At 46.6% G+C, this 19469-nt stretch overlaps 1 protein-coding gene across 1 annotated transcript in view; it reads left to right on the top strand.

Annotated features, from left to right (window-relative positions):
• The window catches only part of PHIP (pleckstrin homology domain interacting protein), an 863049-nt gene that overhangs the window by 116344 nt on the left and 727236 nt on the right, over positions 1-19469 (top strand). The window contains exon 8 of the mRNA XM_030199061.1: positions 5872-5972. Coding sequence (XP_030054921.1) covers positions 5872-5972 — 101 coding nt within the window. The remainder of the gene's footprint in view (positions 1-5871; positions 5973-19469) is intronic.

Genomic DNA, 19469 nt, shown 5'->3' with positions numbered 1-19469 from the left:
AGTGTACAGTGCTGTGTATGTCTAGTAACACTATAGAAATAAGTAGTAGCAGTGGTATCCCTTCAGACTCCTCACTTCACCATGAAAGGAGAAAGTCTCCCCGTGAGGAACTTGCCTTTACTGAGTTTGTGTGAGAGATGATCAAGTCCATCCCATTTTAATTGTATGACAAAGATTTGCCCAGGGCTGAGATACTTGACGTCCTTGACTTTGATGCCCCTAAAGAAGCTGTGACAGTTCCCAAGCAAAGAATCTTTTAGTCTGTACAGATGAATAACCCCCCCACCCCGTGAACAACCTATTCTTTAGAAGTCTGACTCCATGTACAGAGTCCAGAAGAGTCCCAGATTCGAGAAGTCCCAGTTTCCTTACCGTTCTACGGTGGTTGAATCCACTCTCAAAAGAGCCAAGAGTTCCAAAATCCACTCCAACAAGTAGGAGGGAGGCTACATTTTTTTCTACAAAAAGTGGCTCCTTGTAACCTCAGATGGGTGGGTTCACAGAACAGTCTAGACAGTTGAAAGCAATCCCTCAAAATGCCCATCAAGAGTATCAAACTTAAGCTCTCAGCATTGGGAATTAATTACACAGGAGTTTGGATTACAAGGATTCATGGAGTTGTTCTTGATGACAAACTGACTTTTCACCAGCAACTCTCTCATGTCATCTGCTGACCATTCTACAAATTAAAGTTGATTCGCTCCATTCGCTACCTTCTTCAGCCATCAGTACTGTGTCTTGTTCACTCTTCAGTCATTTCACAACTGGATTACTGCAACTCACTCTATAAATCTCTCATGTCTAACGATATCTACGGCCTGCAACTTATGTAGAACACAGCTATCAAACTTATACATAGTGGCCGAAATTGATCAAGCAGCTCCCCTCCTGAAATCATCTCACTGGCTGCCACTTCCTCAACGTATTGTATACAGAATTTTACTTTTGGTCTTTAAAATTTTGACTGCTGGAGAACCAGCCTTCCTAGCAAGTTTGCTGTCTCCTTATATCCCTGCTTTCTCTGTCCGTTCGCATACACAAGAACCTCTAATCATCCCGTTGTGTAAAGAAATCACTCTAAGGTGCTGTATTTTTTTAATATAGGGCCCCAAGCTCTGGAACCAGCTTCCTGAGCATCTGCGAATCCAATCATTTCTTGACTGATTCAAGATAGATTTGAAGACCTACCTCTTTCAGGAAGCATTTCCCTGAAGACTGCCACAGGTTTCGACTGCCCTGAGCATGTTTCCTCCCATATGTGTTTTCCTGTATCCCCCTGCTTCCCTATCATGATTATTGTAGTTCTCCCCCCTTCTCCCTCTGGCTTCCTGTCCTTCTTTTTGCTCTCTCTCTTTTCTAACTGTTTTTATATAGTCTGTGAACCGGCTAGCTAGTACTACTGATAGGCGGGATAGCAAGTTCTTAATAAACTTGGAAACGTGGAGCTCTCCTCCCTGCTGCAGGCTGATGTGGTCCAACCCATCCCACCAGGGGAAGCAGGGAAGGGATTTTGCTCAGAGTACTTCCTTGTCCCAAGAAAACAGGAGGATTTTGTCTCATCCCAGTGCTAGGGGCCCTGAGCAGATATCTCTGAAATTAGCAGTTCAGGATGGTTTCCCAGTGCTCTTTAATTCCCATGATTCAGGAAAATGATTTGCTTTGCAGTGTGGATTTACCTACATTCAAATACATCATACCCACTGGAAGAATCTAAAATTAAAAGTAGGGAAACACCATTACCAGTATTGTGTTCTGCCTTCTGGCCTCCTGTTGACTCTGAGTATTTATAAAATACCTTGCAGTAGTTGCAGTATCGCTATGCAGACTGAGGTGCACATTGTTTCCCTACTTGGACAATTGACTAGTTAAGAGTACATTAAGGGAAGGAGCTCAAGAGGTGCTAGAGCTACTAGATTCACCATAAACTACCCAATGTCCCACCTTCTTCCTGAAGCAGAATTAGAGTTCATAGGCGCCCTGTTAGATAATGTTTGGACTCAAGCTTTTCTTGTAGAACAGTGAGCAGAGGTGCTGACCTCTTTGGTGCTTCAAGTTCATCAGGTTTCAGCTCAGATGTTGAGATCATTGGACCACATGACCTCCACTCTGCATGACTCATCCAAGGCAAGCCTTCATGTGAGGCTGGCCCAATGGATTGTAGTTTCTCAGTGGTCCAGGCAATGGGGAGTCTAGCAGATGTGATTTATTTTCACTCCTCCTCTCCAGGAATTTCTCTTGGTGGGTAATTTGAAGCAGTTTGGCCATGGGACTTCCATTCCAATTTCTCCACTCCATAAGACATCAACGACAGATGCATCCAATCTGGGCTTGAAAGCTCATGTAGATGGACTCCACACTCAGGTTCACTGGTCCTCTCAGGAAGCCCAGCATCATATCAACCTCCTGGAACTCCTGGCCATATGGAAATCTTTCAAAGATTGGTCAGTGCACCAAATTATCTTTCAAAGATTGGTCAGTGCACCAAATTATCTTCATTCAAACTGATAGGTTGCAATGTATTATGGAAACAAGCAGGGAGACACAGGGTCTTACCTCCTGTGTGAGGAAACAGTTGGGGTGTGTCATTGAGCATCCAGCTATGGCATGGTGTTCAGAGCCACTTGCTTGGCATGGAAGAGCAATTGTCTGGCCTACAGACTGAGCCAGATAATGCAACCACATGAGCGGTCTGTTAGCATGGGCATAGTTTGAGAGATCTTTTCAAGAGTGGGGCACCCCTCATAGATCTCCTCACCCCTTGCCTCAGCAACAAAGCCCCTCACTACTGCTTTAGACTGGGATCACATGACGGACTAGACTTGGATGCCTTTCTCTTTGATTGGGGGCAGGGGACTTCTGTATGCATAGCCTCCTATAACTTCTCATACAGGTATACTCAACCAGGTAGGATCTCAAGACCGTGACCTTGGAGCAGTTGCTGGGCTTGACCTTGCTGTTTGGCCATGGCCAGCAGAGTGGGGAGCTAGCAGGTGGTAGGTTGTGCTGTAGGTGTATGAAACTTTATTTATTATTATTTGCTTATTTTTTTTTTAACACTGACCCTTGAGGCAGGCCATGAGTGGGCAAAATGTGGTCCACATTGGGTGTTTATTTCAATAAAGGATTATTTTTTCTTGGGAGCATGTGTGGATCTGTTGGTTTTTTTTTGTTGTTTTTTTTAAGTTCCAGGGATCACCACAGCTTATACTGCTGATGTCACTGGTAGAATTCAGTTTTCTCTACCTCCGCTTGCTCTCAGGAAAGGATAACACTCTTGTGTACGAAACATTGTCACTAACTAAAGAAAAGAAAATGATCCACTAAGACATGATTTCTCAATACCTCTCATAAGACAAGTTCTGCTGAATCTCAAGCAAAGCCTCAAAACTGTGATCCTCATTGCCCCTTGTTAATGTGAGGGATTTGTTTTCCTCTGCTTCTGGTGTGAGCTTCCAGAGACCTGAGGAAACTGGAGTGCTTTGTGACTCTCGTGACTTCCCTTCTGCATACCAGCCTTCAGTCCCTAGCCTTCATGGCTTGGATGTTGAGAGACTAGGTTGACTCTCTATAACTGTATAGAGGCGTCTCTTGTGTCCTGCTTGCATTCCACTAAGCAGTCATTAATTTTAAGTTTTGGAGGTTTGCTGTCTTGCGTGACAGCATGGCCCTAGACCTTTTCTCCAGTCCTGTACAAAAACTTGCCTTTGATACCGTCACCTCAGTACAGTTGGAGCTTATTGTGTACAGAGTAAGCCCATCTCTGATCAGCCTTTAGTTCGCATTATGTGGGACTTGCTAACTAAGTCCCCATCAAGCTCCTTACCAGTGTTATGGGATCTCAGTGTTGTCCTCATCTAGCTGATGAAAGCTCCTTTTGAGTCACTTGATACTTATCTGATCTGGAAGGTCTTATTTTTGGTGGTGATCTCTTCAGTCTGCAGCAGTAGCGAGCTCCAACCTGTAGTAGCTGATCCACCTTATACATGATTTACTTACAACAAAGTAGTTCTACATGCACATTTTAAGTTCTTTCCTAAGGTGGTATCAGAGTTCCATTTTAACTAGTCAGTTCTCCAACTTTCTTCCTCAACCCCTGTGAGAGCGCACTGCATGCTTTGAATTGTAAGAGAGCCTTGGGTTTCTATGTGGAGTGAACTAAAGCTTATCGACAGTCTGCCCAGCTTTTGATTCTTTTGACTGGCAGGATGAGTGCAGCCATAGGTAAACACATTTTGTCGGGTTGGCTAGCAGATTTCATTTCCTTCAGTTACACTCAGGCTGTTGACTTTTTGAAGGGTCACTTCATGGCGTATCATGCCGGAGCCATGGCTGCATTGGTAGCCCACCTAAGATCTACCTGCATAGAAGAGATCTGCAAAGCTGTGACATGGTCATCTGTCCACATTTACATCTTACTACTGCCTAGAGCAAGATTCCTTGCACAACAGCCAGGCCTTCAGCATTTGAGATATAGAAACCAACTCCTCCCCCACCTCAGGCCTATTTTGCTTACTATTCTAGGCTGTTCCTAAGAAAAATAAAAAAAGCATGACAGAGCTGAAATAAAATTCCTATGCCTTGCTTGTTTTTTTTGTTTTTGTTTTGTTTTTTGTTACATTTGTACCCCGCGCTTTCCCACTCATGGCAGGCTCAATGCGGCTTACATGGGGCAATGGAGGGTTAAGTGACTTGCCCAGAGTCACAAGGAGCTGCCTGTGCCTGAAGTGGGAATCGAACTCAGTTCCTCAGTTCCCCAGGACCAAAGTCCACCACCCTAACCACTAGGCCAGCCCTTACAGGCCTCATTGTTCCCCACACCCTTTAAAGCATTTTTTAAATTTTTTTTCTCTGAGGACAACAGGACCAACATTTCTCATACCCGCTCATCTCCCCTAGGAGTTGTATTTTTAAAGCAGTTATATTAGACTGCATTGGTCTCATGTGATGATAGCAGGCGGGAAGGTGTGCACATGCACAGTGGATACTGTGAAAGGCTTTTACAGTTGTGAATACTGGGAGGGATCTCTGCCCTGAGCTCAACTGGATGATGTCACCCATATATAAGAATGTGTCCTGCTGTCCTTGGAGAACATCTGCTACAGGTGAGTAACTTCACTATATTATTTACATTTTAAAAAGTATGTTACAATAGTATTAAATTATAATGGTAGTTTTAGTTGGTTGCTGGGGCTGGAATATGAGCAGCAGTGACCTGTCTAAAGAGAGAGCTCAATGACCAATTGGAGTTGTTTGCATTTCCACTAGAGGTGCTCTCTGTCCTGCGCTGCTTGCTCTGTTACTATTGGCTGTGGCTGGGAGTGGGGTACAAATTGTGCACATTCATAGAGTGATAAGGAGGGAGAACATGCTAGCAGCACCAGAAGCTGAAAAAATTGTTATTTATGGAGGGCGAGGAGCTGTGGGATATAAACATTTGAAATATTTTGAAGTCCAAAACCGTGGTGAGCAATTACATTTAAGTTACAACACCAGTTTTCTTCTGGGGTGGAGTCATTCTTGCAGTACGAGCCTTGATACCTGTATGGTTCATATTGCAAGACTAGCCTCAAGATGGGGGTGCAAATGCAGAAGTTTGCTCCGGGCTCAACAACCTTGCGTTTTTCAAATTCTAGTTCACCTTTTATTTTGACAGTAGCCTTACTGTAGTACTTAATCTGCTTGATGAAAAACTTGACATGTATTTGTTGCCATTTGCTGCTATAAACTGTCACTTTATTGGTGGCATTTGTGTATATGTTGTAAGCTGTTTTAGTTTTATTTATCTGACTTTTATCTCTGGTGCATAAAGAAAACTGGATGTTATAGAACATTTGCATGTTGGTAAAGTTAACTTTGTTTTGTATTATTCAGTTTTCTCCATTGTGCAGTGGCTCAAAGAGATACCTGTCTTCCACTGGAGCAGATGGCACTATATGTTTTTGGCTTTGGGATGCTGGTACCTTGAAAATAAAGTGAGTTTTAATTTTATTTCATTCAGACTGGATAAAATGATATTTGGAATTGTGTATTAAGCTGTGTGCTTTTAATACTAATATTATAAATGAGAAGAAAATATTTTTTTAGGTAATTTGCCATCTTGTTGTATTGTGTATGTTACTGACTCACTTATGTTATCTTCAGTAACTTGGAGATGGTTCAACCAACTCTGTATCATATTTATGAATGTCTGATTCAGACCGTATATAAAGTTTGAATTGGTTTCTAAGTGTCCAAATCGACACATGCAGCCTCTGGAATATACCTTGTTTCTGGTTAGAATTTTTTAATTTTGAGGCAGAGAAGGGAAGAACACCTGCTTTTGCTATGGAGACTTCAGAGCATTTGGTGTTGTCGTCTGACATCATTTAAGAGTGCTGCCACTGGGAAAACCTAAAAGAGCACCAATCCTGTGGCTTTCTGAAGCAGAAAAGGGAAGAATACTTGCTGGTGTGATCTGGAAAAGTTGCCTATGCTGTGGAGACATTGGGGCATGTGGCTGTAGCATTTGATGTCATCTACCCCTACAACATCACAACACTTCCTCAATAATTCAGTAACAAATTACATGCTTTCAGAGGTAAAGAGTTCCAAAAGGGAGACCATACCTTCTGCATCCTATATAATAAAACGCACCTCCAACATTCTGAAGCTGACTGCATGGCTGAGGCATTCCTGCTCTCTGTATCCATCTCCTGAATTGACATCACGTACTTCCGGGTTCGTCACAAGCAGAAGTGACCAACCACACGAGGTTTCTTGGCTTCAGAACATTGGAGGTACATTCTATTAAATAGGATTGGTCAGTTCCTTGAAGCACAGCCAGAGCTCAGCGTCCTGCACAGTAACGCTCAGACACGAGAGGGGGGGGGGGGGGGCTGACACGAGAGGGAGGGAGGGGGGCCTGACACCAGAGAGGGGGGGGGGTATCTCTGTCTCACACACACTCTCTCCCTCTATCTCTGTCACAGTCAATGTCTTTCTCTCACTCGCACACACTGTCTCTCACACACTCTATGTCTCACACTGTATCACATTCACTCTCTATGTGTCACACAGTCACTCACACACTCTCTTGGTCTCATACACTCAGTCTCACAGAGAGTCTGTGTCTCACACACACTCTTTCTCTCTCGCACACACTGTATCTGGGTGAAACACACTCTCTCTCTCTCTCTCTCTCTCTCGCACACAGTGTCTCACTTACACACACACACTCTTTCTCACAGACACACTCGCACCCAGACTCACTCTCTCTCTCTCACACACACACACACACACACTTGCACATTCACTTTCTCTCTCACACACAGTCACTCTCACATACACTCTCTCAAACATACACACTCCAAGGAAAACCTTGCTAGCGCCCGTTTCATTTGTGTCAGAAATGGGCCTTTAGTAACGTAGTAGATGACTGCCGATAAAGACCATCTCCAAAAGCCTGCTCTCGATTTCCGTTCGCCCTAGGCATGCTCCTCTAATCTGGGAGTTGCTTTGTAAATGCTTCTAAAACAGCTCTAAAAATAATAAATATAACAAGGGGGAAAGAGGGCACCCTTGCCTAGTGCCTCTGGATAATGAAAACTTGGAGGAAATTAAGCTAACCAACACAGCATTCATAGTGCCTCCAAGAAAAAACCTTGAATGCCAAAACTTTACAGCACCTCAGAAGAAAAATGCTGTGTGTCTGTCCCTTCCATCTGTGCTGATCCATCCTCCCCATGTTCAGCATTGCCGATCTGTGTCCCTATCCTTTACCCATATCCAGCAGAGGGAAGGCCCCGGTGTGGCCAGAGGCAGCCCATTTTCATTGCTGCTCCTAATGGTGACTTATGGCAAATTTGGAGAGCCGTTGGGGGAGAGGGAGAGAGTTGGTGGCAAGTAGGGAGAGAGTGGGAGAGGTGGAAGGGAGGGGAGGAGAGAGAGAGAAATGCCAGACTTGGAGCAGGAAAAATGGAGATAGGAGCTAATGTGCATGACCGGACATAAAATTATGGTTGGTTGAGGGCTTCTGTGGTTTCCCGCTCTATTCTAATGCCTATGTTATCAGACAATAGACATGTCCAACCTTTCAAGTCTCTGGCTTGCCTTTATTGTTCAGCATCTCTCTCGCTCTGTTTTTCTCTTTCTGCTATCTTCCTCCTTTTTATTCAGTTACAGCTCTCTCTCTTCCTTCTTTCTTTTTCCTTCACTGGTGGACTTTTTTTTTTTTTAATGTTTCTTTGAGATTAACCGTGTTACATAATCAGTTCCATCTAAACACAACCTCAGCAGCAAGTAACAATTTTCTTAAGCAAAGATGGATGTAGACCAACCTTAACATCTCAAAAAGAACACCTTTTCCACTTTGTACAGTCCTCTTGAAGAAATCTCCCACAAATTTCTTGAAATTGCTTTCCCTTATGAGTCTGTAAGGCATCATGCTATATTGTTCGCAAATAGAGCCAAGTTTATCTTTAATCTCCCTCAGCATTGGTGTATCTACCTTTCTCCATCAAGATTCAGTAAGTAAGTGAGTAGCAGTGAAAGCCAATAGCATTAATTTTTCTATAGCTTCCGTGACCCCCTTCCATTCAAGAAAGCAACTTCCATAACACATGGTATGGGAACCTCCAAATGGCATTGTACATATTCAGAAACCTCCCTCCATAACCTCTAAATCTTAGAGCACTCCCACCAGATATGGCTATATGTTTCCTACTTCCTGCTTACCCTCCCCTTCTCCCCACTACTGCTTGCATTCTAATTGGGGTGTAGTGCCATCTCACCAATACTTTAATTGCATTTTCAGTAATCTGAGGTGCATAAGGTAACTTGTGTGTTCGTATTGCTATATCTTTCCATTCATCTTCCTGTAATTCTTTATAGGAAGATTTACCTAAATCTCTTTCCCACACCCTCCGAAAGCTATCTTTCCACTTATGTAAATCATACAAAACAGAAATAAAACCCCTACAAACCAGTTTCTCAGATGCCACACTTAGTACCTCAAATCCCCCCCCCCCCCCCCCACCCACCTCCATAAACTTTTCAACTTGAAGGAAGTGCTTTACTGAACATGTGGAAATAAATCATTTGATACTAAGTGGAATGTATCTTGTAAATCCCCAAATTGAAGAATCCGCCCTTCCTCTATAAATTTGTCAAAGCAAAGAAGGCCTTGTTTCTCCCATCACTGTCCTGCCCTGGCTGAAATTTGTCTGTGTGACCCAAGGGTTGATAAGACCAAGGCTTTCCCTGAAGCAAAGTAGAACGAGTCTTGAGCCACATTCCCATTGTAGTCTGAATAAACAGATTTGGTATCCCATGAATATCCCCCTCTACCATATTAACCCAAGGAAGATAACCTCAGGTTAAAATAGACGTTCTCTTGTTCCACTAGTACCCACTGTTTCTCCAAAGACAAGCAGGCATAATATTCTTACATGTGAGTGACATCATCCTTGGAGCCCGATGCTTCCACCTGATGCTCAAGCACAGGACCAGCAGTCATATCATTTTCCACAGAGCAGAGAGGTTGCTTTTCTAATCTATCCTTAATTCTTCAAAGTTTTGTCTTTTGGTGCCTTCCCTTTGCTTCAGACATTCTGCCAACACCTCCCCTTCACTGACATCCTCAATGCTTGGGAAATGTGATCGCTCTCCTCTCCAACTAATTTCTCATAGAGAGCCTTCGAGGTCTTCGAGATCTCCTATGCCTGCACAGGCTAGAACTTGGGCTGCACCCACATCTGTTCCTCAGCTAATACAGACACCTTCTGTACAGGAGGAAATCTATGCTATGTTCAAGGAAGAGCTCTCAGGGCTACTGCATTCATAGTCCATACAGACTTACAGGGTGCTTACACCAGCCTCAGCCCAGCCTGTTGATACATCTGAGAGAGAGTCATGGGAGAGGACCCACTCACCGGCTTGGCGTCGACTGTTGAGGGCATCATGAACCTGCCCAATGCATGCATCGACAGCAGAGGAACTTTCTCCAACCTCTGAGACTCATCTACTTTGACATACCTTGACGCAGAGCTGACGCTGTAGTTGACATACTCGTCCATGTACTTCCCAAGTATGATACTTTGAAGAATCAGACTCAGACCTCTCTTGGGACCCAGAGGACCTCTCAGCTGAGGAGTCCTATGGTATCCCATCTGATCCTTCTCTGCCACCTGAGAGACATAGGTCTACTCCAGAATCCTTCCCTGTCTTTGTCTGTGAGCTGGCCCAAGTCATTCCTTTCAAACTGGAGACAGAGGAGGAGGAACCCCTTTTAGAACTATTTGAAGTTCTAGATTATGACTCCCCTCCTAGAGAAGGAATCACTGTTCACTTCATACAGTTATGAAGAATACTCTGGGAAAGTCCACTGACAGTTCAAGTTGCTCCAGAGAAAATTGATACAGTGTGCAGGATACAGAAATGCACTGGGTTTGAAAAAAAATGTGGTTACCTCACCATTCCTTAGTTGTGGAATCTGTTGTAAAATCCCTGCCCCGCTTTCACTCTGTGAAGGCAAAGCATGCCTGTATAAATCCTCCATCTTAGAAGCCAAAAAAACAGTATTATACACAGTATTATAATGAAGGCACCCAATACCGCAGCTCTTTATTCCGTTCTCACATCTCTCACTACACCACCTTCCTTGTCTGTATCTTATGACTCCCCTCTGTCAGCACAAATTCTTGTGACCTCCACCAACATACTATACCTGCAAAACTCCTTAGGCAATACACCCTTGGTCGCTTCTTCCCTACTGAATATCACTTCCAGCACATTGCATACTAGCTCTCTTAACCTGCTTTAATGTTCCCACACCCTCTGCAGTTCTTACTGTGTTGAAAGCCATAAGGCCTACTACTGTACCTCATCTTATGCCCTCCTCCAAGCAGCAGTACGGTGTTATTCTAGGACTATACATTCATCTAATGGTAACATTGAGCCTTCCCAAGGCCAAGTTCCTCCCGCTTGGAAAGCTATTGTACGTCCTAAAATGAAAGATCCTTGCAAACCCGCTACATCATGTTCTAATTACTGTCTGTTTGCTAACTTACCTTTTATAGCAAAACTCACAGAAACTATTGTTCTTTCTCAGCTTTTCGATTTAATTGAGAAGATAAATGTCTTTCATCTGAATCAGACTGGTTTAAGGAGCAGCCTCGTTGTACTGAGACCTGCTTAATAGGTGTACAACACAGGTTTGCTACCATACGGATCAATCTAAATGTGTACTGCTTCTCTCGTTAGATCTCTCAGCAGCCTTTGATCTAGTTTAATCATTCAATATTGCTACAATGACTACATCATATAGGTATCTCAGGCAATATGCTAGTCTGATTCCAGTCTTACGAAATATTTACTTAGAAGTAAGGTAAGTCACCAGCATGCCCTTTCGGATCCATTCACTCCTACTTGTGGAGTACTCCAGGGCTCCATCTTATCTCCCACCCTCTTTAACATTTTTATGGCACCCCTCCTGACATTGATTCTATCTATTTACTTGACTTTATATGTCTATGCAGATGATAATTCCAATTTCTCCGAGGACAAGCAGGCTGCTTGTTCTCACGATTGGGTGACGTCCACGGCAGCCCCCAGGATCGGAAGATCTTCCTAGCAACAAAAGTTTGCTAGCTCTCGCGTGATCTGTGCGCATCGCGCATGCACGACTGTCTTCCCACCCGAACACGAGCGTGCTTGTCAGTCTCTCTTTTTCCGCGGTCAGAACGGACGTGTTTCGTTTGTTCTCTCCCCCAGAGAGGCCCCCGTCGCGTTTTTCACGCGGTTTTTGTGCCTTTTCTGCTTTTCTTCTTCCTTGTGTGTTCGTTTGTTAAAAAAAAAAAAAAGGTTTCCGCTACGTCATAGAACTTTTTCCTCTGTAAGTTTCCTTTTCTTTTCCATGAGCGGCCTATTTCGCCGCACATACAGGTTTTTCCCTTTTTGGTGCCCCTTTTTTCGGCATCATCGCTTTTGACCTCGCCGGCGCAATTTTTCCGCCCATGTCCTCGAAGCCTGCCAGCGGCTTCAAGAAGTGCACGCGGTGCAATCGGACGATCTCGCTCATTGATAGGCACGCCTGTACTTTGTGCCTCCAGCTCAAGAAGAGGACCCAGGCGGCGAGATTGGCCCAGTGGAACATCTTGTTTGGGGCCTCGTCCGGTACTTCGAGGTCGGCGGAGCCAGCGGTACCGAGGTCATCGCCGGTATTGATGTCGGCATCGGCGGGTGCATCGACGTCCAGAGTGCAGGTGATGGTTATCCAGAGATCCCACGCTGGTAGCAGTGAGCCATCGAGTGGGTCTCCACCTGCCACAAGGGCTCCTGCGGTGCAGGCCCCCCCGGGACCGACCATCTTCGGACCTGGCCCCGAGGAGACGTTTGGATTCCACGTCTTCATTGGTACCGGGAGGTACTGATGCCGTGCTTCGTGCAAAGGCGAAGAAGCACCGGCATCGGTCACCTTCCCATCACGGTACCGGGAGCTCCGGGACACCGAAGAATTCGGTACCCGTGAAGTGTCGACGCCGGGAGGACAGCTCGCCCTCTATACAAGAGATGTCGATATGCTCTGCTCCGGACAGCCCGGTACCACCTCCGCGTCCCAGGCAGGTTCTCAGCTCGTTGCCGGTACCGGCCCTGCTGCCTTGCTCGACAGCCACTCTGGACAAGTGCCTCAGAGCCATACTTCCAGAGATTCTGGAAGGGCTGCTGTGACCTTCTGCTCCGGTACTGCCGGTGCCTGCGCTGGCGGTACCGTAGAGAGATGCGGCAGTTGGATCCCCGCCCGTGGTGCGGACTGCGACGCCGGTACCGCTTGTGTCATCGGCGTCTGCTGCCACCCAGGATGACTCCCCGCCGACATCGCTGGAGGAAGCTTCTTCGCCGCCGGCAAGGGAGTCTTCCTCTCAGCACCGCCATCGAGGACTGGGTTCCTCGGTGTCGAGACGGGCTCAGCTTCGGACTGAAGTTCGTGAACTTGTGTCCGATTCGACGGTGAGGCCTCGTGGGAGGCGGAGGAGGACACCACGTATTTCTCTGACAAGGAGTCCTGTGGTCTTCCCTCTGATCCCACTCCTTCGCCAGAGAGAACGCTTTCTCCCCCCGAGAGTCTGTCTTTCTCGTTCTTTGTCCGGGAAATGTCTACGGCCATTCCCTTCCCAGTGGTTACTGAGGACGAGCCCAGGGCTGAGATGTTCGAGGTCCTGGACTATCCATCACCACCTAAGCAGTCGTCCACTGTTCCCCTTCATAATGTCCTGAAGCAGACATTGATGGTGAACTGGGCGAAACCATTACGTAACCCCCACATTCCCAAGAAGATTGAGTCCCAGTATCGAGTCCATGGGGACCCAGAGTTGATGAGGACCCAGTTGCCTCATGACTCTGGATTTGTGGATTTGGCTCTCAAGAGAGCCAAGAGTAGTAAAGATTACGCCTCGGCGCCCCCTGGGCGTGAGTCTAAGACTATGGACTCTTTTGGGAGGAAGGCCTACCATTCTGCTATGCTCGTGTCCAAGATTCAGTCCTACCAGCTCTACACAAGCATCCACTTGCGGATCAATGTGAGTGAGGCAGCTGACGGACTTAGTTGATAAGCTCCCGTCGGAGCAGGCCAAACCTTTTCAGGAGGTGGTCAGGCAGCTGAAGGCGTGTAGGAAATTCCTGTCCAGGGGTGCCTACGATACTTTTGATGTAGCATCTAGGGCCGCTACTCAAGGTATAGTGATGCGCAGACTCTCATGGCTGCGTGCCTCTGACCTGGAGAATAGAGTCCAGCAGCGGATTGCGGATGCTCCTTGCCAGGGGGATAACATTTTTGGTGAGCGTGTCGAACAGGTGGAAGAACAGCTCCACCAGCGGGACACCGCATTCGACAAGCTCTCCCACCGGACGCCTTCAGCATCTACCTCAACAGGTAGACGCTTTTATGGGGGAAGGAGGAATGCTCCTTAGGCTTATAATAAGTGTAGGTACAATCCACCTGCCCGCCAGCCTGCTCAGGCTAAGCCCCAGCGCGCTCGTTCGCGTCAACAGCGTGCGCCTCCTCAGGCTCCTGCAGCTATCCAGCAAAAGCAAGGGATGGGCTTTTGACTGGCTCCAGGTGAGCATAGCCTAGATAAAAGTGTCTGTGCCGGATGATCTGCCGGTCGGAGGGAGGTTACAGTTTTTTCACCAAAGGTGGCCTCTCATTACCTCCGACCGGTGGGTTCTTCAAATAGTCCGGCTAGGGTACGCCCTCAATTTGATCTCAAAACCTCCAAATTGCCCTCCGGGTGCTCAGTCTTTCAGCTTCCAGCACAAGCAGGTACTTGCAGAGGAACTCTCCGCCCTTCTCAGCGCCAATGCAGTCGAGCCTGTGCCACCAGGGCAGGAAGGGCGGGGATTCTATTCCAGGTACTTCCTTGTGGAAAAGAAAACAGGGGGGTGCGTCCCATCCTAGATCTAAGGGCCCTGAACAAATATCTGGTCCAAGAAAACTTCAGGATGCTTTTCCTGGGCACCCTTCTTCCCATGATTCAGAAAAACGATTGACTAAGCTCTCTGGACTTAAAGGACGCTTATACTCACATCCCGATACTGCCAGCTCACAGACGGTATCTTCGGTTCTGTCTGGGAACACGGCACTTTCAGTACTGTGTGCTTTCTTTTGGTCTCGTCTCTGCACCCAGAGTGTTCACGAAGTGCCTGGTGGTGGTTGCGGCGTACCTGCGCAAGCTGGGGGTGCATGTGTTTCCATATCTCGACGATTGGCTGGTAAAGAACACCACGGAGGCAGGAGCTCTACAGTCCATGCAGGTGACTATTCGACTTCTGGAGCTACTAGGGTTTGTGATAAGTTATCCAAAGTCCCACCTTCTTCCAGTTCAGAGACTAGAATTCATAGGGGCTCTGCTGGACTCCCAGACAGCTCATGCCTACCTCCCCGAGGCGAGGGCAGACATTCTTCTGTCCCTTGCTTCCTGGGTGCGAGTATCACAGTAGATCACAGCTTGGGAGATGTTGAGATTGCTTGGCCACATGGCCTCCACGGTTCATGTGACTCCCATAGCCCGTCTTCACATGAGATCGGCTCAATGGACCCTAACTTCCCAGTGGTATCAAACTGCGGGAAGTCTGGAAGATGTAATCCGGCTGTCCACAAATTGTCTTACCTCCCTTCATTGGTGGACAATTTGCTCCAATTTGACCTTGGGACGTCCCTTTCAAATTCCTCAGCCTCAAAAAATGCTTACTCTGGATGCGTCTCTCCTGGGGTGGGGAGCTCATGTCGATGGGCTTCACACCCAAGGATGTTGGTACCTCCAGGAGACAAGGTTTCAAATCAATCTCCTGGAGTTACAAACGTTCTGGAACGTGCTAAAGGCTTTCAGAGATCGGCTATCCAACCAAATTATCCAAATTCAGACAGACAGTCAGGTTGCCATGTATTACATCAACAAGCAGGGGGGCACCGGATCTCGCCCCCTGTGTCAGGAAGCCGTCGGGATGTGGCTTTGGGCTCGCCGTCATAGCATGTTCCTTTTAGCCACGTATCTGGCAGGCGTAAACATCAGTCTGGCTGACAGGTTGAGCAGGATAATGCAACCTCACGAGTGGTCCCTCAACTCGAGAGTTGTCCGCAAGATCTTCCAGGCGTGGGGCACCCCCTGGTAGATCTTTTTGCCACTCAGGCCAACCACAAGGTCCCTCAGTTCTGTTCCAGACTTCAGGCCCACGGCAGACTAGCGTCGGATGCCTTTCTCCTGCATGGGGGGAGGGGTCTCCTGCATGCGTATCCTCCCATACCCTTGGTAGGGAAGACTTTGCTGAAACTCAAGCAGGATCGCGGATCCATGATTCTGATTGCTCCCTTTTGGCCGCGTCAGATCTGGTTCCCTCTTCTTCTGGAGTTGTCCTCTGAAGAACTGTGGAGATTGGAGTGTTTTACAACCTTCGTCACTCAGAACGCGGGGGCGCTTCTGCATCCCAACCTCCAGTCCCTGGCTCTCACAGCCTGGATGTTGAGGGCGTAGACCTTGCCTCCTTGGGTCTTTCTGAGGGTGTCTCCCGGGTCTTGCTTCCAGGAAAGATTCCACGAAGAGGTGTTATGCTTTCAAATGGAAGAGGTTTGCAGTCTGGTGTGACAGCAAGGCCCTAGATCCTCGTTCTTGTCCTACACAGACCCTGCTTGAATACCTTCTGCACTTCGCTGATGCTGGTCTTAAGACCAACTCTGTAAGAGTTCATCTTAGTGCAATTAGTGCTTTTCATTATCGTGTTGAGGGTAAGCCTATCTCGGGACAGCCTTTAGTTGTTCACTTAATGAGAGGTTTGCTTTTGTCAAAGCCCCCTGTCAAACCTCCTACAGTGTCATGGGATCTCAATGTCGTTCTCACCCAGCTGATGAAACCTCCGTTTGAGCCACTGGACTCCTGCCATCTGAAGTACTTGACTTGGAAGGTCATTTTCTTGGTGGCAGTTAACTTCAGCTCGTAGAGTCAGTGAGCTTAAAGCCTTAGTAGCTCATGCTCCTTATACTAAATTTCATCACAACAGAGTAGTCCTCCGCACTCACCCTAAGTTCTTGCCGAAGGTGGTGTCGGAGTTCCACCTTAACCAGTCAATTGTCTTGCCAACATTTTTTCCCCAACCTCATACCCACCCTGCTGAACGTCAGTTGCACACATTGGACTGTAAGCGAGCTTTGGCCTTCTGTCTGGAGCGGACAAGCCCCTTCAGACAGTCCGCTCAAATGTTTGTTTCTTTGGACCCCAATAGAAGGGGAGTGGCTGTTGGGAAACGCACCATCTCCAATTGGCTAGCAGATTGCATTTCCTTCACTTATGCCCAAGCTGGGCTGCCTCTTGAGGGTCATGTCACGGCTCATAGTGTTCGAGCCATGTCAGCGTCAGTGGTCCACTTGAAGTCAGCCACTATTGAAGAGATTTGCAAGGTTGCGACGTGGTCATCTGTCCACACATTCACATCTCATTACTGCCTACAGCAGGATACCCGACGTGAGAGTCGGTTCGGGCAGTCGGTGCTGCAGTATCTGTTTGGGGTTTAGAATCCAACTCCACCACCCTAGGCCCATTTTATTCTGTTCAGGCTGCACTCTCAGTTAGTTGTTCTGTTTTAGGTCGATCTCAGTTATGTCCTCGCCGTTGCGAGGCCCAATTGACCACTGTTTGTTGTTTTGAGTGAGCCTGGGGGCTAGGGATACCCCAATCGTTAGAACAAGCAGCTTGCTTGTCCTCGGAGAAAGCGAGGTTACTAACCTGTAGCAGGTATTCTCCGAGGACAGCAGGCTGATTGTTCTCACATACCCGCCCACCTCCCCTTTGGAGTTGTGTCTTCCCTTGTCTTTTGCTTTCTATTTGACTGACGAGCACGCTCGTGTTTGGGCGGGAAGACGGCCGCGCATGCGCGATGCGCACAGATCACGCGAAAGCTAGCAAACTTTTGTTGCTAGGAAGATCTTCTGATCCTGGGGGCTGCCTTGGACGTCACCCAATCGTGAGAACAATCAGCCTACTGTCCTCGGAGAATACCTGCTACAGGTTAGTAACCTCGCTTTCTCTCAACCCTACTGATCCTCAGGACATCATCCTTCTTAATACTTGTCTATCTCGCATCTCCTCTTGGCTAACTGAGAAGAAGTGAAAATTAAACTCTGACAAATCTAAAGCTCTCCTTTGCTCTGATAACAGTAACACCACTTTATCATCACCAGATTTGCTTGTGGTTACCAAGTGTCTTTAATGCTGTTCTTGAAAATTCAGACCACAGATTACGTCCCTTGTGCAGCGCTGCTTCTACAGGTTGCGTATGATCAGATCTGTTAGTCCACTGTCCACTGTTTCAGCAGTATCTTAAGATCCTGGATCATTCTCTTGTACTCATCCTACTAGATTATTGTAATTCCCCTATCAAAGGCTTCAGACAAAGACAAACACTGCCTACAATTAATCCAAAACACTGCTATGAAATTACTGGTTCTAAGAAATTTGATCACGTCACACCCCTCCTGAAAGCCACACATTGGCTACCTCTTTCACATATATAGTTTCTTTCTTTTGTTTCTTAAAATTAAACTTAAACCTGGTACAATTTTAACCAAATATCTGATTGAAATTTCAAAAATACATACACTATTCACTTCACCCACAAGATGGCAGTGCTGATAAATATTACAAATTCTCATAGACTTTTCAGCATAGTATGACTAGGGAAAACAGGAAACCTAGCATTTACATTGAGAGAATTCCTGAGCAGAAAAAAAAACTTATGTGGCTACAGGACAAAATCTCTGTGCAAAGCCTCCTCCCTGCAGGAAGTTAATGATCACGAGGGGGTTCACCAAATTGTGGCTTCAGGCTGCTTCATTAACATTTTCAAAGCAGAGTGGTTATTGAAAATTTCATTTATTCAGAGAAATAAATTGCTAGCAAGAAGGAAGTTCTTGAGCTAGACTACAGACAATCATAGCAGTTTTCTTTTGAAGAGTTTCTTGTGGACTAAAAGCATGTAAGATCATCCTATATAATAATTCTCATCTCCAACAGGATGTGCCTGGGACCGTGCGTGCCAGAAGTGGTCTGCTAGGCAGGCAGGCAGGCACTGACATCAGTGACAGACAATTTGGCAAAGCAAAACAATCTGAGTGCTGGCCATTAGGACACAGGGTTGATAGAGTTTTAAAAGACTGAAGGAACCGAAAGTGTTAAATGGGGGGAGTTCTGAACGACTGAAAGACATTGAACATTTGGGAAAGGAAAACAATCTGAATGCTGGCTATTAGGACACAGGGTAGATGGGAGAGTTTTAAAAGACTGAAGGAAACGAAAGTGTTGAACTGGAGAGGGGGGGGGGGGGGGAGTTGTGGGGGGGGAGTTGTGAATGACTGAAAGACATGCAAATTTGGGACAGGAAAACAATCTCAATGCTGGCCATTAGCACACAGGGTACATAGGAGAGTTTTAAAAGACTGAAGGAACCAAAAGTGTTCGGGGGGGGGGGGGGGGGGGGAGTTCTGAATGAATGAAAGAAATGAAAATTTACGAGAGGAACACAATCTGAATGCCGGCCATTTGTACACAGGGTAGATAGGACACTTCTTTAAAAAAATGAAGGACGTGAAAGTATTACATCTTGGGGGAGGGGTGAGGAGGAAAGCGGTGGGGTATCCGGATACTGGGCGTTAGGGCCATCGGGGTACATAGACTTTTGAAAGCCTTAAGGAACCCAAAGTGTGGGAAGGAGGAGGAAAAGGAGGGGAGGGAACGGGGTGAGGGGCATTAGGAACAGGGGAGGGGGCCCTGTCACACACTCTCATTCTCACACACACACACTGTCACACAGACAGTCTCGCTCTGTCACACACCCGCACATTCACTCTGGCTCTCTCTCTCAAACATACACACTCCCAGGAAAACCTTGCTAGCGCCCGTTTCATTCGTTCCAGAAACGGGCCTTTTTTACTAGTATAGACATAAAAA

Source organism: Microcaecilia unicolor, chromosome 3, assembly GCF_901765095.1.
Source record: "Microcaecilia unicolor chromosome 3, aMicUni1.1, whole genome shotgun sequence".
Taxonomy (NCBI): Eukaryota; Metazoa; Chordata; class Amphibia; order Gymnophiona; family Siphonopidae; genus Microcaecilia; species Microcaecilia unicolor.
This window is presented reverse-complemented; position numbering and strand designations above follow the sequence as displayed.